This window comes from Fusarium coffeatum (assembly GCF_003316985.1).
Source record: "Fusarium coffeatum strain FIESC_28 chromosome Unknown BRIP53273_contig_89, whole genome shotgun sequence".
NCBI lineage: Eukaryota > Fungi > Ascomycota > Sordariomycetes > Hypocreales > Nectriaceae > Fusarium > Fusarium coffeatum.
This window is the reverse complement of record NW_022157884.1, coordinates 121,595-146,272: the sequence shown is the minus strand read 5'-3', so window position 1 is coordinate 146,272 and position 24,678 is coordinate 121,595. Positions and strand designations below refer to the sequence as shown.

The following is a 24,678-nucleotide window of genomic DNA, read 5'->3' as shown; positions in this document are numbered from 1 at the left end:
CCCCCCCCCCCCCCGGCTTAAAGATGCTGAACAACGGGATTCCTCCGACATGACCACAACTCATTGTACTGCACACTGCAGTATCCAGCAAAGCATCTCATGCCATCTCATGAGATCCGATCTCTCCTGCAGCCCAACATCAGTTGTTTGTGACCGACTATTTCCCCCATTGGCGCCTCACCCATCAATAACCGTCCTTGTTCACGGTGGCTTACCGCGACAATTTATGTTTTCACCTCGCGACTTACTCTGACACATGCCCAGGGTGGCTTAGCAATTCTGACTGGGTAAGAGTTGACTTGGCTGCCCGTGCAGCGTTGGCGTCGGTCCAATACAATGAGAATCTTGTGGGCTTCGTTCAGTGATGACGAAGGCTCCCTACAAGCCTTGTCATGCTGCACGCCCCAGGACGCCGTGGTCTTGGCTGGGCTGGGCTTGCGTTGAGGTTATTTCAACTAACAAGAACGAACAAAGCCGGACTGTTACTGACATGAGCTTGGCCCTACCGTTTCTCTTCAGGGTGCCTTGTTGCCTTGCGTTGACCCGTGAGGTTGACGTTGTCTGTTCTGTCATCCTTTAGGTTGGGCTGGCGTATAACAAGGAGGGAGCGGCAAGCATCCCGTCTACTCCGTGCCCTAGGATGGAATGTTTGGGTGCTAATCCATTGCAGAGGCCTACTTGTGACGTTTGTGCTCCTTGGGGTGGTGTTGGAAATCGATAAGTGGATGCGATTGACTCTTGAGGGTTATCTGTAATATTGATTGCTCTATTCTCTTTTCTTTTCTTTTTCTTACAGCTGTCCCTGTCCTGTTGCTTTGTGGCTTGCTTTTTTGGACAGAATCAGTGGCTCTCTGAGATCCATTCCCCCAGATTGATGCAGTTGCCCACTCACACACCCCACACTAGGTTTGTTCTTGCTTGAATATCCGTAGTATCGAGTTACAATCACTTACGTACAAGATAACCTGGATCTGATAGGGGAGATTGATGCTATCTGTAAAGAGCACAGCACTGTTATTCTATCTATCTTCGGCCAAATTTAAGCTATTCTACCAATGTTCCCCTGATTCTATCAATAAAGCTTGGCACGATCAGGAACGCTAGGTCGCTAGGCTCAGTCAATGGAAGCACTTTTACAGCCGAACCCAAACCCAAGCCCAAGCCTATCAACTTTTTTTTTTTGTTTTCGGATGTATCATAAGTACTTACTAGCAAGTAGCTTATCACCTCCAATTTCCCCGCCCTGGCCCTTGCGCCCGCGCTACGCCGTCATACCTTGTCCGACCTTCAGGTCGCAGCAACCTGAGCAAGCGTTTACACCTAAACTTCAATCGCTCAGCGCTCTCAGAGCAAAAGAACTCACTATAGTGCACTGTACCTTGCCACACCATTCCTGCTTGTCTCCTCTCTTCCCCTCTTTGCCCCGGGGTTGGCTGTTTCGCCACGTCTTATCCTGTCTTTTCTTGTCTTGTTCTTCTACTTACACCCCTGCTCTCTTCTTCTCTCGGCGTATCAACGTGGCATGCTAGAGCTGTCCCCAAGCCCTCTCCTCGGTGTATTCCGCCCACCGCCGAGTCAAGTCACTGGCCAGGGACGACAGGCCAGGATAAGACAGAGCTTTCTGACCCGAATCTAGACCTTGGACGCCTGTTCACAGCAGAGTTGATCACTGAATTACCCCGGAATTCTAAGCCAGCAGTCTCAAGCGAGTGAATCTCAAAGTGAGAGACAGTACAGTCATCTCGATACTCTAGATCTCACCAATGTACCATATCGTCATAAACCCACTGCTAGGTACTCCATCTTTGGTCGATCCGGTATCAGAGCCAGTTCCTCGGGTGTTATACCGATGACTTACACCGTAAACTTTTGACACGCGCCAGCCCATCCATCCATTCTGGTTTCCCCATATCCTCTCTTCTCCTCCCCTCTCCATACCGGGGCAAAACCCCTCCTCGCTTGTAATTCCGCTGTTCACTCTGTGTACCTGCCTTTCTAGATTTCACATCCTTCACATTCTCGTTTTCCATCCACCCATATTGTCCACACATCACATGGGCGAGTGTGCTATTTACCGGATGAATACATTTACGAAAAAACAGAAAGTCTAGACTGATTAACGATAAACGATCTTGAGATTAGCGGGAGTCGAAAACACAATATCCATATTCACGCTTCGGCTCGGAGTCAGTTTCCGAAAACCTCATCCCTCCAAGTTGCTCCTCACCTCCTCCTCATTGAGTTGCAACCACAATCGCCGACTCACAAAACGTAACGAGACTATACCGTACAGTACTCATCCGGTACATATTGAACCTCATCCGCCCAAGTATCTCCTTGTACCTTGTTATCGGCACGAGAGGGGGAAAAGCCGAGATATCATACTGCACTGTACCTACCGTAGTACACGAGAGGGGAAGCACTAAAGGGGCGTTTTTGTTTTTGTGTATGGTTTTGAGGCTTGCTCTTGCTGTGGTTGACCTTGACCTTGTCCCATCCATCTCATCCCATCCAGCTCCTTGGATTCATTCACTCTTCTTGGCTTAGGCTTGGTTGCTTGGCTCTGGTCTCTGGTCTCTCATACTGGATCAGGACCCCCAGTAACTGCCTGCTCCTTCCCTCCAGGATTTCCCCCCGTTCTTCCCGTCCACCCCATCCACCCCATCCCTCCTTCCCCCATCCCCGTCTCGTCTCCTGCTTGTCTTGTCTTGTCTCTCCCGCGGAAGGCAAACCCAAGCCTCCACTCCCTGCACCTGCACTTGCACTGTAAGGTAGTCTAGCTCACGGGCCATCGTCTATTTCCTCCTCCACATGCCATGCTCTACCCTTAACGCACCCCGCAATCTTCCTGCATCTATCTCCCCAGGTCCAGTTCCAGCTCCAAATCCAAATCTGTATTGCTCTGCTCCTTCTTTTCTTTCACTATCTTTTTATCTCTCCTCGAAGTTTTCCACCCCACACCTCAATATCAAGTATCAAACATAATCGGTAAACGCTCGAGGTCTTGAACTCTCAAAGTACACTTTTACGATGCTTGCTATTCAGTCTATGGAAGGCCCTCCCAGGCCCCTTCCTGGCCCTCCTACTCTCGTAGGCCCAGAGTCGACTGAAGTGCGCCAGCCAAAGCCCAAGACTCTTCCCTGCAAGTACTGTAGCAAACGATTCAGGTTCGTCGTCTTTGCTTCACTCGAGACTTTGTTGTGGGCTGACCATATTCTCGATATATAGACGTGTTGAGCATGTGCAGCGTCATGAGCGCACTCACACAAAAGAGAAGCCATTCTCATGTGGTTGGGATCGATGTGGGAAGACATTTGGAAGAAGGTACGTGATTCTTTAGTTCCGCTCTGTTCCCCCGTCTCTCAGGCCGTCCCACCCAGTCACTCATATACAGTAACTGAGTCACCGCTCACTCGTCCACTCAATTCCCAACCTGTATCAACTTTTGATCTTCAAATTTCGGGCTGTTATTCATGAGCCATCCCAACCGGGACTCACCTTTGCATTCATCTTCGTCAATACATATGCTTACATGGATATCAGGGATCTTCTTGTCAGACATGAGAAGCTCGTGCATCTCAACGAAGGTAGTAAAGACAACAGCCGGCCAAGGAAGCTGTCGTCTAACACATCTTCAACCTCACATAAGAGTTCCATTTCTGAGGGTCAAATAAATACTGAGGCTATCGGACACCAACATCCCAACGTTTCACGACCACCGCCACCTCAGCAACCTTTACCACAACCCCAGGTCTTTCACCATGGCCCGCCTCCAGGTCCCCAACAAAGCCCTCAGGATCACCGGGCACAACCTCGTTCGGCTGCTTGTAATCTTGATTTGCTATCCGACGCGGCCCTTGCGAGTTCAGTGACGCCTGTTCAGAGAAATGCAGCGCCTGCGACTCTTCCGCCACATTCTCCAGAATCTCGAAGAAAGAGCAGTTATGGGGAATCCATCGTCGCCTACACAACCGAACGTCCTCGGGAGGACCAACCCCTGGGATCGGGCTATGTACCTCAGCAACCACCTCCAGGATCTTATGATGATTACAACCCTTTCCTCGACGAGTTCGCTGCTTCTTCTCACTTTTTGCCCCCAAGCTTCGAAACCGAGCAGCAAATGATGTACTCTCGAAGTCAAGGCAGTGCTGCCCAACGTCGGCTGTCGAAGTCTTCATTCCTTCCAGGTCGTTTCCCACCTATGCAGACTGAGGCACGAGATCCTGCCGACCCTGCCGCCCGAGGTATTGATGAAGCAGCACGACAATCAGCCCTCCGTATCTCAGTAGCCGACCACACTGTGATAAAGAACAGACTGGACGAATTTTCAGCAGTTTTGCCAAACGACTTTGTATTTCCCTCGCGACATACATTGACGCGTTTTCTGGAAGGCTATATCAGTGGACTTCATGAACATCTACCCTTCCTCCACCTTCCAACCTTCTCACCTGCCGAGGCCGCACCTGAGTTGCTTCTTGCTATTCTCGCCGTAGGAGCCCAGTATCGTTTCGAAAAGAACCGAGGATATGCCCTATGGTATGCTGCCAAGGCTGTGGCAATGGAGCAGATTCGACGAAGACGAATTTCAGAAGTTCATGCCCTCTTGCCAACTGCGGCTGCTTACAGTCCTCACTCCACACGTCCTTCACCGAGTGCCACATACCGCCACTCCTTTGCTTCTGCGCAATCCGAGCGGCCAACAACACAGGACACTCATCGTGAGCCTTAGTAAGTCACGTTCTGATCTATTGACAGAATCTTATTTCCTGACTGTCTATCTAGCTCTCCAAATACTCCTCAAGCTCGTATTGAGACTATTCAAGCAGTCTTGCTTCTTTTTGCTGTCGGTCTTTGGGGTGTGCCAACTATCCTGCACGAAGCACTGTCGCTACAGAGTAATCTTGCCATCCTGATCCGGGAAGAAGGCCTTGTGGCAGAAGTGAACCAAAGTGTGGTCAATGATTGGGAGACATGGATTCGACTCGAGACCGCAACAAGGACGAAACTTGTTGCTTACTGCTTTTTCAATCTTTGCAGCATTGCGTACAACATGCCACCATTGCTGTTGACATCTGAGCTCAACCTCCTATTGCCACAGAGAGGCAAGCTCTGGAGAGCTGAGACTGCATGGCAATGGCAGGAAGTACGACAATCGACACCGATTATCGAGCTCACCTTGCACGACGCTTTCTCACGACTATTTGGCCGGACAAACCAAGGCCTCCCGCAACATCTATCGTCTCTCGGCAGTTATGTTCTCATCCATGCACTTATTCAGCATATATACCTGCTCAAGCAGACATCTTTTGCGACAGGCCTCCCATACAACATTCATCGAACAATGAAGCCTGAAGATGTCGAGGAGGTTTCGCAGGCACTGCGGGTGTGGCAGACCAGCTTCGAAGACCAGCACCAGCTTAGGGCTGCGGAATCGGGACATTACAGCATATCGGATTCGATTGAGGGCGGAACGCTGGATTACACGGCGACAGCTTTATTGCGACAAGCATACATCCGACTCTATACTGATGTGACTCCGTCGACCGCGCTCGAGACTCGGGATCCGCTTTTGGTGGCGTCGGCCTTGAGCAGGACCCCCTTACTAGTACGAAGTCTAAGACTGCACAGGGCAGTGTTCCAAGCGATTCATGCCCTGTCTATGTTAGTCAAGGCAGGTGTCAACTACGTAGCCAGGACCAAATCGACCGAATGGAGCATTCAGCACTCATGTAAGTACTAGCTGGACACAACCCCGCATTATCCCTTGATTCGATTACTAACTTGGCTTAACAGTATGCAATTTTGAGTGTGCCATCCTGGTATCTAAGTGGCTCTTGACGATTGGTGCGATTGGGCCGCATGATGCGCCTGCCTCTCAGGAGGAGACGAACTTGCTGGATATGGTGCGCCGAATGCTTGACGAAACTGAATTTGCAGTCCCGCCAATCGACCCATCACTTTCGGGACAGAACGATGTGCCATCAAGCGACAGTGCTAAGCTACGGCAACTGGCTGTTGCAGTTGTGCGACTGTGGGCCGAGACCTTCAAGGGAACACATATTTTCGAGACTGTCAAGGTTATGGGTCAAAGTCTGGACGCATATGCGGACTTGATCGAGAAGCCAAGAGATAGAAGTCCCCCGGTTCGATTGTTAGAGCCGAGTGTTAATTGAGAGGACATGGCGAAAGATTACCTGATATACCCAGCAATGGGACTGGAAGGAAGGGAGTTATCACGAATTTCAGGCGTTGGAACAGATAGGATGAAAAGTCATCCATCTATTAGGGATTGCAATAGTTGGGAACACCAGTGTGGTTATGATGATTCCACGACATGGTATATCCTGTACATCAAGGCGTTGTCAAGCGGCTGTTTTATGATCATGTTTGATTCAAACACTGCAAAATAAGCAGGAGCTGAGGTTCTCAATACTAGTTGGAATCTAGTCTATGAAATGAAATTTCTTGTTAATTACTTTTAGTGGCCAACCCGTGACCTTGTATATATTCTGACTGCTGATGAAGAAGCTTGGTTGTTGTTCCCCGCAAAGTTGGACTGTTAGTTACTGTTACCGCATGTGAGAGTGGAGGACCGAGCCGAGTGTGGGGGAAGAAGTGGGTCTTGACTGGCATCATACCTCGGCACCTTTAAGGTTGGGTTGCCGATGGACCATATGGTCTGTCTGTCTTGGGATCATGGTCATGGTCATGAGGCGTCTTAACCCCTTATGAAACTTGATCAACGTTGGTACCTGGAAAATAAACAGCCTCGGTCATTCTTTCTCTCTATTTTCCTTATGTGAGACGACCTAGACTAGCTACATAGATAGACGTAGATATACAGGATCTCTCGTTCTACCGTCCTTCAAACTCTGTTTTTTTCACCATCGATTTACTCTTTGTTTCATAGCAAGCCAGTCATCATCATGCCTTTTGCGACTGAACTTACGAAGCGACTGGGCATCAGAGGTTAGTATCATAACTCCTTCTCCTCTTGATCTCATGCTAATCTACCATCAGTGCCCGTCGTGCAAGGCGGCATGATGCACGTTGGCACCGCCGACCTCGCCTCAGCTGTTTCCAACGCAGGCGGTTTGGGCCTCATCACCGCCCTCATCTACCCAACACCAGAGGAACTGCGCAAGGAGATTCAGCGCTGTCGTACTCTCACAAAGAACCCTTTCGGTGTCAACATCACCCTTCTGCCTTCTATGGTGCCTCCCAACTACGCCGCTTTCGCCCAGGCTATTATCGATGAGGGTATCAAGGTCGTCGAGACAGCCGGTAACTCGCCTGGTCCTGTTATCACGCAGCTGAAGAAAGCTGGAATTATTGTTCTGCACAAGTGCACCACGATTCGTCATGCGCAGAGCGCTATTAAGCTGGGCGTCGACTTCCTGAGCATCGATGGATTCGAGTGCGCCGGCCACGTGGGAGAGAGCGATATCACGAATTTCATCCTTCTTAGCAAAGCGCGTCAGACACTCGGTGTGCCATTCATCGCCAGCGGTGGTTTCGCAGACGGTTATGGACTTGCTGCCGCGCTGTGCCTGGGCGCTTGTGGTGTCAACATGGGAACCCGCTTCATGTGCACTGTCGAGGCGCCTGTGCATGTCAAGGTCAAGGAGGAGATTGTCCGCGCGCAAGAGACCGACACCACACTTCTTCTCCGACGATGGACAAACACTACGCGGTTGTACAAGAACAAGGTTGCCCTTGACGCGCTTGAGATTGAGAAGAAGAGCGAGACGGGCGAGTTTGCAGAGGTTGCGCCGTATATGAGCGGCAAGCGAGGAAAGGAAGTGTTCATCACTGGAGATGTCGACTATGGCGTAAGTCCTTTTCCTCGATTTGTTGGATCGAAGGATGAGTTTGCTAACTGATTGCAGGTTTGGACAACAGGACAGGTTATGGGTCTGATTAATGATATTCCTACATGCAATGAGCTTGTCGGAAGAATTGAGAAGGAGGCTGAGACGGCGTTGAAAGAAAGACTTGCGCTGTTGGTGCCCGAGTCTAAACTATAGAGCTAAATTGCACTAGAACTGCGAGAACTGTTTTAGAGCTTATGTAAAGATCTGCTTTTTCTGTTTGATAGCAAATACATTGACGAGGAATTCTACATCTTAAGAATACTCTATGAATATATAAGTTTTTCCGGTTCTATGCCTGTACTTGATCGAAGTCCTGCGATTTATGAAACGCGTAGTCTAGTCGATGTCGCTTCACCTGGTCTGACAATTCCGTTTGTTTCTGCGGTCGAGGTTGCTGAACGATAAGCTCTGGCACGCCCCGATTCTCGAGGGACCATTCCTTTGCTTGGCAGAGACTCACGCCCGTCTCGATGAGCGAGATCTTGCCTCCGGGTCTTCCCATGCTCCAACCGGCTGGAACGGTTCGATGGCCAGAATCGTACTTTGCGTCGTCTGTGAGATGGAGGTTCATCTCCAGAATTGCGCCGCGAAGACCGCAGTACACTGTATCCGAAAGATCAGACGCTTTTGCTAGACAATAGATCCTGTCGTAGGTTGGACTGCCGATATGAAGTGTTGCGTCGGGACGCCAATAGTTCCGCCTAGATGTACTATGCCAGTTGCATAGTAGTCCAGTTTGGGGATCGCAGCCCTGAGGTTGACAGTCTGGCGCCCAACCTTGCCTCCACATCTTGTGATCGTCCTTCTGGCTAGGGAAAGGCCACTGTGTTGTGCATGGAAGAGCACTTGAGTGGTGGTACGGCTTGGAGTATCTGAAGTCGAAGAGACGGATATCTGGTGCCGTGTTGCTTCCAGCTACGAAACGTTCAATGCCGTATACTAGGAGAGAACTGCCCGCTTCGTAAGGCTGAAAACGATCACGATATACCGCATCATGATCTGAAGGAGTTCTGATGTCCGAAAGTCTATGACAGCGGTAAGTAGCAGATTCTAGCAGACATGAAAGGGCACTCACCTATATGTACCGTCGTCCCATGTACTCAAGAGGAGATTGTCATTACCTCTGACAGGCTCAATCGCTCGAACCGTCGTTTTCTCGCCCATTCTGACGTCGGTCAACTTGGCAGCATCATCGAGCGGTCTAGGATTGCTAGCAGCGTTCATGATGTGTATCCCAGTTGGCGTGAGCTGTCCCCAGCGGAGGGGATTTCTACTTCCGCCCAGAGCACAAGCCACTACATCTCTGCTCATGAATTTGGTACTTCGCAAGAGCGACGCCTCGTCATTGGGACCTGTCTTTGAGAAGTCATAGTACTCTGTGGGGGCCAGTTCGGCATCGTCCGATGCTGAGAGATCGTAGAGGGTGAGAACAGAGCCTTTGCCCGCTGCAAGAAGATTCGCTTCGGGATGCCACTGTAGGGATGAGACTGCCACTTGTCCTGGAGACTTTCGCATAGGATCAGAAGCATGATTCTGCAATACCTCGCCTGCTGGCTTCAGCTGTCGTGAAACCGCTGAGAAGTTGTCTTTACCAGAAAGGATTTCGAGCTCTCCACCAGCCCTACCGACAACGACACCTGGATACCCATCACCCTCAATGACAGATACTGCCGTGGCGTCTCCGGTGCCTGCTCGATATCCATGAGTCTGGCCTTCGATCTGATGCCAGGTATCGGGCTGCCCATTCACAGGCTTTATCCTCACCATAAGATTTTCACCCACACCAGCCGCAACAACCTCATTCTGAAGCGACGATTCAAGCCGAGCATCGAGAACAGTATGGAACAAGACTGACTGGCTTCCAGCAACCCTGCGCTGAAACCTTTCCGGCTGCTGCTTCTTCTCATGGAGAACATTGACCCAGAACCCACGCTTCTCCCAGCAGCGATCCAGATACGTTGCGCGGTCCGCGACTTTACCCCATTGAGTCTCAGAGTTTGTAGCTATATCCAAGGAAGGGAATCTGGTCTTGACAAAAGTTCGCCACCCATCCTGTTTCACAAGAGAGTGAAGATGTTTCGTCAGGACTGAGACGTGAGCTACGTCACGTGCCGTGTCGAGATGCTCGACAATATCGAGAACGAGATCATCTGGAAGGCTTGCTAGAGATGTCTTATCCATGGTTCTTTCTTGGTTGGGACGTTGGGTGTTGTATAAAGGGCATTTCGCCGAGAAATCCTTGACTAAATGGTCGTGATGGCGTATTTTTCTCACCCTGCGGTTCAATGAATGAGTCGTTAAGGTTTATCGACGAACAGAATGCGATTTGGGCGGGTCCATCAATTAGGAAGGAAATATACAGGTAAAATATTCTTGTCTATTATGAGGAACGTAAAAATTGTTTAGAGCGAGAGAAGAATCTTATAGCAACTATTTCTGGTGAGTCAGGATTTATCAAACCTATCCTATCAATCAATGGATGCTTACTGTCTGTCTGCCTAGAATTTAGGAAACAGAGCGTCATTGCGGGTCTTGGACTAATGTATCTTTTTTTTCCCCCTCGATAGTTGCATACCTACCTACTAGGTAACTCTCTCCTACATAAGAAACAGCTTGGAGAACTAACTATTTTCAATCTTGGACAGCAAAAGGTTTGTGCACAAATCATGTGTCTTTATTGTTTTCTCGTTAAATACAGTAGCCCTTACAATCTGATTTTGGCAAAAGAACAACCAACGCCTAGCAAATCATCCCTTTGTTGGCAATTTCATGATGCCCGCCTCGTACCAAAAAGCCATAACAATAAAAAAGATCGAACATGAAAGCACTTACATATCTGTCGTTTCCCTTCTCTGTAGGAAGTCCCGTTATATTGCATTTAACGCAAACTCATCTCGTGTCCAGGGTGCTGACCAATACACCCTGGACATATCCTTCGCCATAGTACCCTGATGCGGCAGAGGCCCGACAGCTTGACCTCTTGCCGCAATTAACGTATAAGTAGATAGTAGCAACACTGTATTGTGGGTCCTCAAAAAGCCTTGATGATCATGATGCAGCTTTGTAGAGTCCATGATGCAGCGAATTAATCATCCTTAGGCTTCCAAGCTTGCGCTTAGGCGCCGCCGGGTGATTGCCTCTCAACCATTTCAGACCAATTTCGACCCAAGACTGGTTTCGTATCGTATATAGTTCCATTGCCCCGGTAGATGATGAAGTGTAATCGGCTTCGTGGGAATGGGAGGCCAGACGACTCCCAGTCAAGGTCAGCATAGAGAAGATATTCGATAGGAGCTAACACCCCGCTGGGAGTCCATGTTTCTCTATCAATAGGGGGTGCTTCAATCACATACGGGAGTCTCCCTGAAGCAGCTCGGATTCTCCAGAGATAGTCGTAAGACATAAAGCTATGCTCCAACTCGTCGTCGAAGTAGATCTTGTCATGGGACACATCTCCATTCTCAAAGGTCATTCTGACAGATGGGTCATTGGCGTTTGGGTTCAGATCAGGCAGTGGCATCCTTTGTTGAACCTCGCGGCTTATTTCTTCCAGATGATCACCGAGCTGGATCTGATTCATGCTGCGAGGCTGGAAGTGGTCTTCGTATTCTCTGGACGAGTTGAGAACCAAGTCTCTGGCGTTCGATGGAATTCTGGAGAGGATGTTAGATGGGAGAAGGAAAGAGTGTATAGGATAATACTAACCCAGTGTCTGTCTGAGACACAGCCGCATCTGGTTCTAAGAAGACATATTCTTCATCGACACTTGGTATATCGAAGTTGATGGTCCGAGAAGCAGATGCCGAGCTCGGGTCCTGGTGGTAAGACTCGGATGTAGCAGCTTGGAGCGTTGCAGTGAACGTTTCGTGTTCGACTCCGAATGATTCTTTAGTACTGTCGTCAGGCTCGACAGGAATATGAGCCTGTCTAGCCGGTGTGTAGTTTTCTAGAACAATGAGACTCTGGTTTGACTCCACCCTGTTGTTTAGGCCTTCCGAAGATGATGGTGTTAGAGACCCGGTAGGGATGGATGGACCAGTCCTCGGCGGCGGTAGAGGGCGTTGTACTCTTTGACGACGACCTCGTCTACGGCCGCGCTCTACTCTCCGACGTTCTGATCTTGTAGGGCGTATCTCCTCGATAAACGGTGGAAGAAGTATGGACCTTTCAGTTTCCCTTCTATCATTAGGTCTTCTGTTGGGGTTCGTACATCTGGAAACCATTGCCACACAGCATTAGAACGAATCCCTCGTTTAGAAGTGAAGCAGATGATTTTGAGGAAAAAGGAAAAGATGGCGGAGTAATATGCAAGAAGAGAAACCTCAAAGTACCTAGCCTCCAGTTCCCTTCCAGCAAATCTCGGGGGAGCAAAATGAGAAGGATCCAGACCATTGGACCTTGGATCATCCATATAGTAGCGATACCTGTATCGCTACCAGCAGAGCCTCAAAAGGTGTATTATGGGGGTAGTAATTTGTATTTCTCATCGCAGACAGGGAAAACAACAACGCCGACTACTACTCCATCAACAACACGCCATCGTACTGGAGGCCTACTCTCAGAAGCGGGCTCCTCGCACCTATGAGATGGTAGTATCATTTTCAAGCTACCCAACTCATCAGCCAGGTGATCATGCAGTCGTCTTGTATGGGAATCAAGCTACCATGCAGGTTGATTATGCGGATTGAAGAGAGAGGGGTCCGAGAGATAGTTGATCTGGAGGCAGGGCATGAACTGGAATAACAAAGTTGATTGCAAGGGTCCAAGGTATGGATCGAGGATGACATAGGCGTGTCTGTGAAGATATTGTAATTGCTGCAACTTAAGCTTGACGTGAAGTCGTCGATGGAACAGACAATTAGACTCAAGACACTCGAGATTTTGAATTGGAATTTCCAAATCACTTCGTGCATGAAAATATCCAGGCTAATGCGAAGTGATGTGATATGATGTGATGTGATGTCTAATGTGACAATTGGCCTCAACTCACATGAGGGTGTCTTGCCTGCATTATGTCGTTGTCTCAGCTGCTACTTCCCTATCTGGAGAATCCAGAGCCTGATTCTATACATGTTGGAAGGAACACTTCTGACCCTCCCTACCTACTTCCCTATGCAACACTCCTACAGGGCGCTCGCAAAATCTGCTGACATTTTTTTGAAAAGACCTAACCAGTTTGTTCTTTCAATTTATAAGATTCCTCTCAATTCCAGTTGCACAATCTGCGGTTCTGATGACTCGTCAATATGAAGTCGTCATTAGAGCCTCAAGCAACTCGGGACTCTACAAGTCCTGGATCCAGCCCACCCTTATTCCCTTATCGGGACTGTCAATTCACTCTTTTCAATAACCATCAGCATCATCGAGCCTCCTCAGGATCCCTATGTGAATCTCAGTATCCAAAGTGGTGTAAGCCTCAATTATCCTACGTCCTCTTCGACTTCCTATTGATAGACATAACACAGAAAACCGAAGAAATGCCAAAGGACTGGACCCATGGTGACATCAAACTCGTTATCATAACTCACTGGGAACCAACCGGTGACCATCTCTCGGCGAAGCGACAGCGCGAACCCCATACACAAGTCCACATCGCTGCTCTCATATGCGGACGAGGAGAGAATGGACTCATATCCAACAAACTTGCACAGAAGCTACTTGGAACCAACGGGAAAAAGACGACCGAGTTTCCTCCAGTCGTCTCGATCTCCTGGACGTTCGATGGACCTAACCAGAACCTCGAGACCAGCCAAGTTCACATCGTTCCCGGGCTAGAGCAGGACCTCATCCTTGGAGACAACACTGACGAACTATATGAGAGTGTTCATCTCAGTCCTCCAGAAGCACCAATACCCTATCAGTTCAATACTAGAGAAGATTTCGAAAAACACGGCATTCTGCCTGTCAATAAGACGTCTGAAGACAAGATCAGACAACTGGTCAACCTTCATCGCCCAAAAGCTCAATCGCGCATCAGCGGCTCCGAAGATCCAAGTTCAGAGCTAGTGGAAATTGAGAAACTATCACTTGGTAGTCCTGTTTGTTCCTATAGCGATAGTATGGGTAGCTCAGGTGGTGCCTATTACAACGCCGCTGCACATCTGCAACGCACTCACTTCGAGCCTGGCAGCTGGGACTGGGAAACTGTGTCTATTGCTTCGCACGCGAACTCGACTGTCTCCAACTGGTCCCTTATAGATGATAAATCTGAAGAAATGGGGAACCAGGAAGTGACACAACGGTACCAACAGAACGACTTTCAGGCGCATCCGGGCCATCGCTTCTGGGTCTGGGACCGCCAAAGACAACTCTGGCGTCGGAGAGGGCGTAGCGGGCTGGATGAAAGGGATTGGTTTATCGAGCCGTCTCCCCCACAACAGTCAATTGAGAGTAAGCAATGCATCTCTTGAATCAGCCCAACACGGAAGGCTGAAGACACAGGACGGGTACATTGGCACGGTAAGTATGCTTTTCGCTATGTGTTAGGTTTCGCAGGAGTTTGAATCTATTCACATGACTATTTGATTCCTTATATTTGTGATTATACTTTATCTAATAATGGGCCCAGGATGTTTTGTTAGTTTTCACAACACCAGATTGTCTGTTCAGATAATATCTTGTATTTTCCAAGGCAGCATAGGGCCAAACTATATTTGCATTGCGGTTACTATCCAACCATGATGTATGCTCGCAAAGAAAAAAACGCCATACACCCACATATACACCATTCTCCCCAAAACGACGCCTCTCAATGCTTAGATCATTATAACAAAAGATGCAGTGCTCGTACGCCCTTTTCCACCGCGGCGATATGCCAAGGTCGAACATCCATCTCTCGATCTGTGACGCCCCTGGCCCTGGCCAAAGTACCAAGACCTCTAAAGTAACAAAGCATTTCTCTAAGAAGAGGCTCATATGCACGAGGAGTAGCCTCAGTGTGTACAAGATTGACCTCCATCACAACTGGAGGATCTTCAATCTTGATTCCCGTTCTCTTGATCAAGTAGCCACTAGCAAGCGCGGGTCTGACTTCCAGAAGGGTAGTTGAGTTACCAAGTCGATGTCCAACGATGGCGCCCCATGTTTGGTCGGTAGCATCGATCAGGAAAGAGTCGGCATCTGGTTCTGTAGCACTCTCAGCACCCGGTGTAGCAGCCAGTGTACTGGTTTCCCGCATGGGAGTTGCCGGTGTTGTTGTCTGCTCAGGCGAAACGATGTTGGCCTGGGGTGTGGACACTGGTGTCGAGTAGAACGCCGAGGTTGCCGTATGGGGAATCTTGACGACGGGCGGCACAAGCTGTAAGGATGGACTGGTGTCCACTGACATCAATATCATCGTGAAAGAGTACTTGTCGTCAATAGTTGATGCGGCTTGCCACCACTCGACTTCTTTCTGATCCATCGGTCCTGACTTTGTGATGATCACTCGCCAATGTACTTTCCAAATGGAGATCATAGTCAATGTCGTCGCCCAAATTTCAGCCATAATGGCCGCTTTGTGCTGGGAAACAGACCGATCAGGGGTTCTGCTCCTAGTAATAGAGTAAGATGCGGTCGCTTGTCGTTGTCCGCGATTATCGGTCCACGCAGCAGTGATCCATCGGCCATCAACACTTTCGGCGTACCCAACATGGATACAGGAGTTCTCATGCATAAGGGATTGAGAAGGGGATGTTGTCAACTTGAAGTCGATCATTCGAGGAGGAGGTTGCTCAAGCATCACTGCTGGCGCAGGGGTAGGGCCACCAAACTCAGCATCCAAAAACAACGTGCACCTGTCGTAGGTTTCTAAACAGAGTTTGATCATCTCCGCAGGGCTTGGAACAACCAGAGACGTTGTGGAAGATATCAGATCGGACGACACCAGTTGCAATACTAGTTCGTTCTGTGGAGACTCTCTACGGGCTGCTAGAAGGTCGCTATACTCGTCGAAGAAGCGATAGAAAGTAGTGCAAGCTTCGATGATGGAGGCGGGATTATCAGGTGAGTAGACGAAGTATATGACCAGATTCTTGTCCTTCGACTTCAATTCTTGTAGAGAGCTTCGGAGCACTTCCATACTTTCCACTAGAGCGGAGCCATGACCGGTGATAGTTGCGTCAGGTGAGGTTGAGATCCTATCAATCTCATAAGGCAAAATGCCATCGTCCCAGTCTCCAGATAATGCTAGATTATTGAAGGTGCCTAGTTTCAGGGACTCGTATACGCTCTTCAAGCGGCTGGTAAAGCTTCCGACATGATCTGCCATTCCTTTCCAGCCAGGAAAGATGCAGAGAGCAGTAACGTCCTTTGCTCCCCACGAAGGTGATAATCCCAGCCCTTCCCAGAATGACATGGATGACGGGAGTACTGATAGTTTCGTTTCTGATCTGCGAACTTCGAGATGAGGCACAGGGATCTGGTAGAGGTTGTTTGCGCGCAATTGCTCTACATTGGTGTCTCTACCAGGGATTGGTCGGGGCTGGAGACGGTTCGGTTGTCCAACGAGTGGAAGATCTAGGATCTCAAGCAATCCTTTCAGTCGCACAGCCGTAGCGCTTCCCAGATTCGCCGGGATGATGCTGTGGAGAAGTTGGAGCGAGTTGCGGGCAATATTGAGTTCATGGCCTCTCATCGTTGCAAGCGAGACTGACGACTCATTTCTATGATCAATGCCAATATCAAGTCGGCCAGTAGCAGCCTGCTCAGTAACTATCTGTGCAACTTCGACAAAGTCATGGTTGGAAAGTCCCACCTCCGTGTTGAGAGGCTCCGGGTCTGAAAAGAAACGATGGAGCGGCATTTCTGGTGACTCTGTCTTTGATAATTTGGGAAGCTCAATCGCGAGTTGCTCTTCTGCAGTGTCATCTAAGAATTCCACCTCTCGCGATGTCGTGGCTTGCGAAAGGGCGTCATCATCCACTACTGTTCGCTTGACACTGGACTTGATGGGCGAGACGGGGCCACCAGAAAGCGAACTTAGGTCGTCTGCTTCTGAATCGATATCACTATCTTCTGAGAAGGATGCGTTCCCATTCGTTTTATGATGGTTTGCATGGTTAGTGGATCCGTCTACGCCAGTCAAGCTTCTTATTAAAGAGGCGCCAGGAAGTGTTCTGGAGTCTGGTTTGATCTTCCCTTGCCGTTCAAGGTATTCGTCTGTAGATAAACCTTGAACATCGCGCTTGGACTCTCCGCCGCTCTGCTCCTTTGAGAAGTCAAACGCGCCGCCCTGTTCGTACTTTTTGTTGATGAGGGGAATCTTAGGATCGAACTCGACTTTCTCGAAGATACTACTCTTTCGTCGAAGGGGGGCTTGAATGGTGAAATTTTCCTGCGTAGGGCTAGCCAGCGATGCTTTAACTCGTTTGAACACAGTATCGGGATCAAAGGGGCTCGATCCTCGTTTGTTGGAGTTTGATCGTTCAGTCTTGATCTTGTGGTTGAGCTCGTCGTTAAGAGAACTTCGGGCGTGTTTTAGTTCTGGTTTTGCGAAAACAGGCTCATGATGCTTGGGTTTGGGCTTCACCTCGGGCTGAGGCTCGATAGCTTTCTGGGGCTCCGGATGGGTTATTATCGGTGGGGGCATCATTTGAGGAGGTGGTGCATGCGAAATTGGTTGTAAGTCCGCCATGTCTATGTCCATGTCGTTGTCGCCAGGGCCATCGAAAAAGTTGAAATCATCTTCTGTCACATCATGATCACCAAACACGTCCCCATCCATATCGTTTATTATATCCTCAGATTCGCCAAGCAAGTTGCTGTCGCTTCGTTCTCTCTTTTGTTCGTGTCCACCCTCCCATGCATCGTTATCGACGTCGGCCATTGGCGTCACTGTCGGCATCGTGATATCGGCGTCAACAACTGCAAGAGTTGGAGGGAGGTTGTTGGGACTAGAGATCACCGCGTCTAGAGAAGGTGTAACTCCGAGGTGTTGTTGAATTGCATCAGGAGGAGTCGGATACATGACACCAACAGCGGCCGTACTTGGACGCCGTACTGATAGTGGAGATTGCCCATTGAGGTTTTGGGCTTGGGAGTTAGCACCGTTGGTCTCTTTCTGGACAGCTTGCGCACGTTCGGCTTTGCGCTTGGAAATTCTATCTTCCCTTTCGGAAGCGCCACCAAACCATTCACGAGCGTCGCCCAGAGGGTCGTGACACTCTTCGTGGCCACTCAGCATGGTCTCTCCTAAGCGATGAGTAGTTGATACCTCCAAGGACTTCTTACGGAAGCAAAGAGCTCCTGGCCACGGAACATTTGCGCGTAGTCGTTTCGGCTCTCCATCCGCATCCTGCGAAGTCGGCTTTGTAATGAGAAGGTTGACCCATGAACCAGCTTTGAAACTGGATGGATTAAGTCCGCAATATTCAAGTGCTTTGAGACACGAATGCTTCCATAGCGAATCATGTGAGTCTGGGACGCTTCTGACACTCATTGCTTGTGTGTTCGGTGTCTGCGCGAGACTCCTATCCGCCTCTCCATTGGTAGAGCCATGTTTAGTAGCGAAAACACCGTATGGGGCAGCCAAGATAGAGCAACCAGGCAAGGAAGAATCGCCAGAAAGAGCATCTTCTACTGTGGCCAGATTCTTGCAATACGAGAAGCTGAGACTCACCACAAGGGATCCGGTAGTTGTGAGATAAGTTTTAAATGTACCAATAACAGGATTGGCTTGCAAAGAACCCTTTTCGTGCTCATTCGCATCGGCTTGCAGTGGTGGTATTAAGATCGTCCTGTAGTTAAGGGGAATCGCCATGGAGTGGCTGCAAAACGCAAACGCTATCGAGGAAATTATTGCGATTATAAATTGTTCGTATATGATCTTCGGCACTGGCTGCGTCGTCTTGGTATCGTTAGCCTGGGCTGGAAGTTGGGCACCCCCTTCTGCCAGTGCCCCCCCTCCAGCAGTCTGAGTTGGAGATATCAAGGGGTTGCGCTGATGTGATTCAGTAGAAGATGTGGTCGCAGCTGTATTTGCTGGAGCATTTTGAGTAGTGTTTCCTGGGATTCGGCTCTTTTGTAGAGCCGCAGGTTCGAGTGTGCCCTCCTCGACCATTCCCAGCGTGTGACCGCAAGCTTCAATACTGGCACCGGAGCCAAAATTGACAGCTTTGGTTGCTCCATCTCTGTTGGTGATCTGAAAGACCCATATTCCTCCTCGGTCGGCGTCGTAAGAGACTAGCTTGCCTTGATCACGAAGTGTACTTTGAATTTCGAGAGCGGATGTTTGGAAGCTATGCGATTGATCTGAAGATGGCTCGTAGATGCGAAAGGCTATCGACGCGATATTGTTCTGCAGGTCCAAACGTCAGATTTTGAATGGTAGTAGGGGGCCTCGTCACTGACTATCGACAAAGTATTCGTTTCATATTCGCTGGTCTCCATTGCGAAAGCTTCCTTGTCGCTCCGAAGTCGCAATCGTGAATGCGGCTTGAGGCACGACGGCTAGGCGCAAGCCTAGATAGGCCTGATGGTTATCGTCGTCACCGTTGAGATCAGTTGAGGCGTAGGTTAACACGGCGGTCCTCGGAAGATGGTTGTTAAAATTGTACTTGTTGGAGCCGTCGATTCCCCGGACTCCATCTCAACGAACGAGATACTTATGCCGATCAAGCAGCACGGGGGTGGCGCCGCGGAGAGCTTGGTTTGCTCAGTCGGTGAGACGAAGGTTCGAACTGCAACGGTTGAGATAGAGTTAAGTCATTAGTTGTGTGTTGCCTTGTAGATAGTGGCTGATGTGTCGATAATATGTATTAAACCGATGCTCGATAATGCGTTGGGTGTCTGTCGCGACCAGACTAAGCTTTGGGGGAGATAGAAATTCAGTGGAGGTGCGCGCGGAAGAGCCAGGGCCTCAGCTGGGATGGGGCGACGCCCGCGGGAAGTGAGTGATCAGGGACGTTTTAGGGGGTCCCTGATGGAATGTTTGATGGAGGGCGTCAGTGGTTTTGGTGGTCAGATTTAGGGACGTAGGTAGGGGCCCTTCAAGGGACCGGGTTTGTTACGGACATAGCCTATTGGCTTCCGTGATAGACACCTGCCCGCTCATGGGCTGCTTCACCGAAGCCCGGTCACCGAACTCACCGAGCTTAGTGGGGCACTTTTTTCTTCACCTTGATTTTTTTCCAACTCTACCTAGTCCAGTCGCATCCGCCCAAGAATCGCAAACCTTGCTTATTACTTGCAGTACAGTAACCAACCTTTGTTCTTGTGACTTCTCAGGAACACCGTCGCCATGAAGTTGTCTAACCCGGGAACCGTTCCCGTATATACAATTTCGGGCGCCTCTACAGCCCGACCTCTTCCCGACTGGCTTGCGCGACGCAGAAAGCGAAGTTTGAAGGATGATGCCGAATACCAAAACCGTGTCGAGCTCCTACAAGATTTCGAGTTCGAGGAAGCCAGCAACTGCATCCGTGTCAGTGAGGATGGCGACTGGATCATGAGCACCGGTACATACAAGCCGCAGATGCATGTTCACAACTTACCTCAGCTGTCGCTTTCTTTCGCCCGTCACACGAACTCTCTCAACCACTCTTTTGAACTTCTATCATCCGACTACTCCAAGTCTATCCATCTACAGACCGATCGCCGCCTCGAATTTCACACTCCCATGGGCTGCCACTACGAAGTTCGTCTTCCTAGATATGGTCGAGACCTCGTCTACGATCGACAGTCTACCGAGGCTCTTGTGCCATCTGTGGGTTTGGATGGTGACGGCAAGGGTGAAGTATTCCGCATGAATCTCGAGTTGGGACGTTTCATGAAGTCTTACCAGGTCGATGTTGGTGGCGATGACGAATTGACCGGCGGTGGTTTGCAGGGAGGCATCGGGGTCGGCAGTGTCAACACTGCAACCATTGCTGAGAATACTCATAACTTGCTTGCTTTCGGTACTTCGATAGGAACAGTCGAGTTCTGGGATCCTCGATCCAAGTCCAGAGTTGCCCTATTGGGAGGCCACGAAGGTGAAGTCACAGCACTTGATTTCAGTCCTTCTGGTCTGTCTATCGTGACTGGCTCGTCGACTGGCATGATGCAAATTTTTGATCTGCGACGACCTGTTCCTCTCATGAAGAAGGATCAAGGCTACGGATTTGCAATCAAGAAGCTCATGCACATGACAACGGTTTCACAAGAGAAGAAGATCCTATCAGCGGACAAGCGCATCATTAAGCTGTGGGATGAGGAGACAGGAGACCCTTGGACATCCGTGGAACCTATCGTGGACATCAACGACGTTGCTTGGTGCAAGGATACTGGTATGATCATGACAGCCAACGAAGGCAAGCAGCAGCACGCCTTCTTCGTTCCTCAGCTTGGTCCAGCGCCCAAGTGGTGCTCATTCTTGGACAACATGGTCGAAGAGATGGCGGAGGAGGTGCACACCGAGACATACGACAACTACAAGTTCTTGACGCTTCCCGAATTGAAGCAACTGAGCTTGTCTCATCTTGTTGGAAAGACCAACTTACTCCGACCATACATGCACGGTTACTTTGTTGCCTCCAAGCTGTACGAGCAGGCTAGGTTGATTGCCAACCCCTACGTCTGGGAGGAAGAGAGAACGAAGCGTATTAAGGACAAGGTTGAGAAGGAGCGCGCAAGCAGAATCAGAGGCACCAAGAAGGTCAAGGTTAACCAGAAGTTGGTCGACAAGCTTCTCAAGAAACAGGAGAACAGAGAAGAGGTCGACACCAAGGCTGGCATTCTTGGCGATTCTCGTTTCAGCAAGATGTTCGAGGATGAAGCCTTCCAGGTCGACGAGAATACTGGAGAATTCCGTGCCCTCAACCCAAGCACCGCGGTGGAACAAGCCATGGAAGCCAACAAGGGCTCGACTCGCTACCAAGGCAAGGACTCCGACGAAGATGAGTCTAGTGATGAGGAGAAGGAGAAGCCAGTCGCCGCACCCAGGAAGAAGTCCAAGGACGATGATGTTGTCATGCGCGTCTCCTCAACCAGCAATCAGGGACGAGAGGTCAGGGATACAGCGTTTGGTTCAAGACATCAGAAGTCAGGACGCATCAACAAGGCTCGTGGCGAAGTTGTCGGCGAACGACAAGTATCATTTGTCCCAGAGTCAAAGAGGAAGCAGAAGAAGCGAGAGGAGGAGTTGCCTGCTGAGCCCCGAGATAAGCGAACTGGAGCTGCTCGACGAAGTGCCAGCGGCAACACATTTAGACGCATATAAGAAGGAGAAAACAGGCGCTTGGAATTCATTATCAAAAATAGCAAAGGCGTTATCGTTCAGTTCATGGAGAAAAGATGAGACAGCCCATGCGTGGAGGGTTACTATTATACATGGATGATACCCGGATCCCGTCCGTTGGAAACACCAGTTTAAGACCACGATCATCAAATAATGTGTCAGACAACTACTCACGACCATCCTCCGCCATTGTGACTGCCAGCTAGCCATTTTTGGGTGGCATCCGTTGCGTTTCTGCTTATTTCCTTGACCACTTCTTTTCCTTCCTTTTGGCCTTCGCTTGTGCTAGTCCCTTCTCCAAATCCTCAGGTCGAATTCTTGGTGTTGGCGGGACATCATCATCAATCCGTGTACGGTTGCGATGTGTTGGAATAGGGCCATCTTTGACTGAAGAGGGGAACTCTGTTCTTCGAGGTGTGAGGGCAGTGACAACCTTGCGCGCAGACTTTCTAAGGGTCTCTCGCATCGTCCACTCACGCCTCTTTGCGATGAAGAAAAGAGCAGCGGTGGAAACTGTATTGAAGTCAGTATATGCAACGAGACAACATTTTGGCAACACGTACTACCAATCAAACTGACAACAACGACAACAACAATGATGGCGATCATGCCGCCTTGAGAGATGGAAACGGAGTTGCTTGAGCTGTCGCCAGCAGCCCCAGCTTCGGTGCCAGAGTCAGCACTTGGTGCATCGTTGTATACCTCTGATGCCAGCGGGAAAGCGTCTTGAGTTTGAGACATTATAATTGAATAGGATGTGGTTATTGGAGTTGACTGCTTGACAATGAGCAGAAGAAGGTTCACAGAACCTTGAAAATGTAAGAACCCAGCAATACCATATAATTAAGATAGAAGAACCAGAATTCTTTTTCGAGAAAACAGCCGTATTATGAGGACAGCCGTTGTATTTACATGTACGAGTATCTTTTCTTTCATCCCCCACCTACGTAGTACTAAGTCCAAGCACCCCTTGATACCGTCTTAGTCCTCAACTCCCGAAGGTTGAAGACGAATGGTTATTGGATCCTCGTTACTGGGTCGAGACTTGAGCACAGCATCAGGAACCGCGATATAGGTCTATACTTGATGTTGATTGGTGATAGTCCAGCTCGAAGCGCTGAGCGGCAAAGCCATCAACAGGGGTCTGACCAATGAGATGAGCACATAGGCACTTAAGAAACCACAATGCCTGTTGCTCGTCACGCGCCAAAGGGTGATTAATGCAGGGCCGTTACTTGTGCCTAAGAGAATATTTTTTTACTATGTATATTCACAGTGATGAGCCGCTGGATTGGTTGTGCCGGACCTTAGTCTGGGGATTAAGTCGTAGTGCAGATGGATGTTGGAAAAGGGTTTCATTGTCATGTTGGTCTGTGATAACGGCGGCTGGAAGCGAGAGTCCAGGATCCAAGCGTCTCTGACATCTATCCTTGAGTACCCGAAGAAGCGCCCAAGGTCAGATACGGGTCTCGGTATTCTTCTCTTCCATATCTTCAGTGTGGTGTTGGCGGGTGTTTGAGTTTCATCTCGAGGTTGAACAACCTAATCTTGAGATAACCGCCTCGGTACAATTTTGTGCCTAAGCGAGAAACTTGGCGATGCGATACCATATGTTCTGGAATAGATCATAGGCGCCACACTCGACAACGCAGCATGTTTCATCAAAGTAGCGCCCTCAGGTAAGACAGCTTTGCCATCAACAGCAAGACCTCCATTACAATGTCATCATTATGCCCCTGTCAAAAAATAGACAGGGTTTATAGAGTCGGGTGTGCGAGGGCTCAACGATCATATTGAGGCCGTTATCACAAGTTACTTCTTTTCCGAACCAATTGGAATTCCTCGTTCTTTGTGACTGTCAGCCTCGAGCTGTGCATTCTTAGGAAAGGACTAACTTAAGAAAAATGACCCAAGAGATCGGTTTATGACAGTAATACTTCGAGGCACTATAGGTACCCTATAGCTTGACTAACACTCGTGAATTGGAAGTTTGAAAAAGTCATAGGTAAGACCAGGAAGGAGCCAAATGGATTCCAAACTTCCTACTCTTTATATATCCAGATAATTACGCACCTGTTGCCCACCGAGGCATTGAGGGGAGATGAGAAGTCGTAAGGGAGGCTGGTGGCAGAGTGTCAACTTGGATCTTCAGCACAAAGTGGAAAGGGTACCGAAAAGCGGTTGCTTGAGAGAGAAAGCCTAGGAGATCACCAGAATGATAGGTGGGATTAGGCAGGTACTCAAGAAGTATCTGACATGACTTTGATATCAAACAAACGCATAGGAGGTCGAAATGTTTTCTTGTTTACTCTTTCCAGCTGAGTAGTATTGTTCAAAGTGCCCGAGGTAGTTGCGCCTTCTCTAAATACCCATAACTGCATGATCAGAAACTCAACGGGAAGTTGCATCGCAAAGCACTTCCTATATCGAAACAAAAAAGTTTTAGCGGAAGGAGGAACAGCTCACACAGCATCTGCTCATCCGGTCTTCTAAACCTCGTCTCCTCCACTTCAGCATCACACACCTCTCCGACTCAGATGCTCTAGTTCGTTGCCTATCCGAAGTCGAATCATTTTGTCATTCTATCATACTACATTCATCTGCCAGCTA

The 24,678-nt window shown here is 49.3% G+C and overlaps 7 protein-coding genes across 7 annotated transcripts; 3 read left to right on the top strand and 4 right to left on the bottom strand.

The window, feature by feature from the left end:
- Nucleotides 1-3,030: 3,030 nt before the first annotated feature.
- On the top strand, nt 3,031-8,027 carry FIESC28_04424 (uncharacterized protein; the record flags this gene model as incomplete). The annotated part of the gene is made up of 8 exons (XM_031158571.1): nt 3,031-3,167; nt 3,229-3,324; nt 3,544-4,728; nt 4,783-5,729; nt 5,794-6,151; nt 6,911-6,969; nt 7,021-7,832; nt 7,890-8,027. 8 exons carry the CDS (start codon nt 3,031-3,033, stop codon nt 8,025-8,027), a joined length of 3,732 nt encoding a protein of 1,243 aa, XP_031017408.1.
- Nucleotides 8,028-8,163: 136 nt separating this feature from the next.
- Nucleotides 8,164-10,055, bottom strand: FIESC28_04423 (uncharacterized protein; the record flags this gene model as incomplete). Its single annotated transcript, XM_031158570.1, has 2 exons — nt 8,164-8,899; nt 8,950-10,055. 2 exons carry the CDS (start codon nt 10,053-10,055, stop codon nt 8,164-8,166), a joined length of 1,842 nt encoding a protein of 613 aa, XP_031017407.1.
- A 934-nt stretch (nt 10,056-10,989) lies between these two features.
- On the bottom strand, nt 10,990-12,110 carry FIESC28_04422 (uncharacterized protein; the record flags this gene model as incomplete). The annotated part of the gene is made up of 3 exons (XM_031158569.1): nt 10,990-11,527; nt 11,580-11,801; nt 12,085-12,110. The coding sequence occupies 3 exons, from the start codon at nt 12,108-12,110 to the stop codon at nt 10,990-10,992; spliced, it is 786 nt and encodes a 261-aa protein (XP_031017406.1).
- A 1,241-nt stretch (nt 12,111-13,351) lies between these two features.
- On the top strand, nt 13,352-14,284 carry FIESC28_04421 (uncharacterized protein; the record flags this gene model as incomplete). The annotated part of the gene is made up of 1 exon (XM_031158568.1): nt 13,352-14,284. The coding sequence occupies one exon, from the start codon at nt 13,352-13,354 to the stop codon at nt 14,282-14,284; it is 933 nt and encodes a 310-aa protein (XP_031017405.1).
- Nucleotides 14,285-14,637: 353 nt separating this feature from the next.
- On the bottom strand, nt 14,638-19,241 carry FIESC28_04420 (uncharacterized protein; the record flags this gene model as incomplete). Its single annotated transcript, XM_031158567.1, has 2 exons — nt 14,638-19,149; nt 19,203-19,241. 2 exons carry the CDS (start codon nt 19,239-19,241, stop codon nt 14,638-14,640), a joined length of 4,551 nt encoding a protein of 1,516 aa, XP_031017404.1.
- Nucleotides 19,242-20,091: 850 nt separating this feature from the next.
- FIESC28_04419 (uncharacterized protein) lies at nt 20,092-22,050 on the top strand (the record flags this gene model as incomplete). The annotated part of the gene is made up of 1 exon (XM_031158566.1): nt 20,092-22,050. One exon carries the CDS (start codon nt 20,092-20,094, stop codon nt 22,048-22,050), a length of 1,959 nt encoding a protein of 652 aa, XP_031017403.1.
- A 256-nt stretch (nt 22,051-22,306) lies between these two features.
- On the bottom strand, nt 22,307-22,809 carry FIESC28_04418 (uncharacterized protein; the record flags this gene model as incomplete). The annotated part of the gene is made up of 2 exons (XM_031158565.1): nt 22,307-22,581; nt 22,632-22,809. 2 exons carry the CDS (start codon nt 22,807-22,809, stop codon nt 22,307-22,309), a joined length of 453 nt encoding a protein of 150 aa, XP_031017402.1.
- Nucleotides 22,810-24,678: the final 1,869 nt, after the last annotated feature.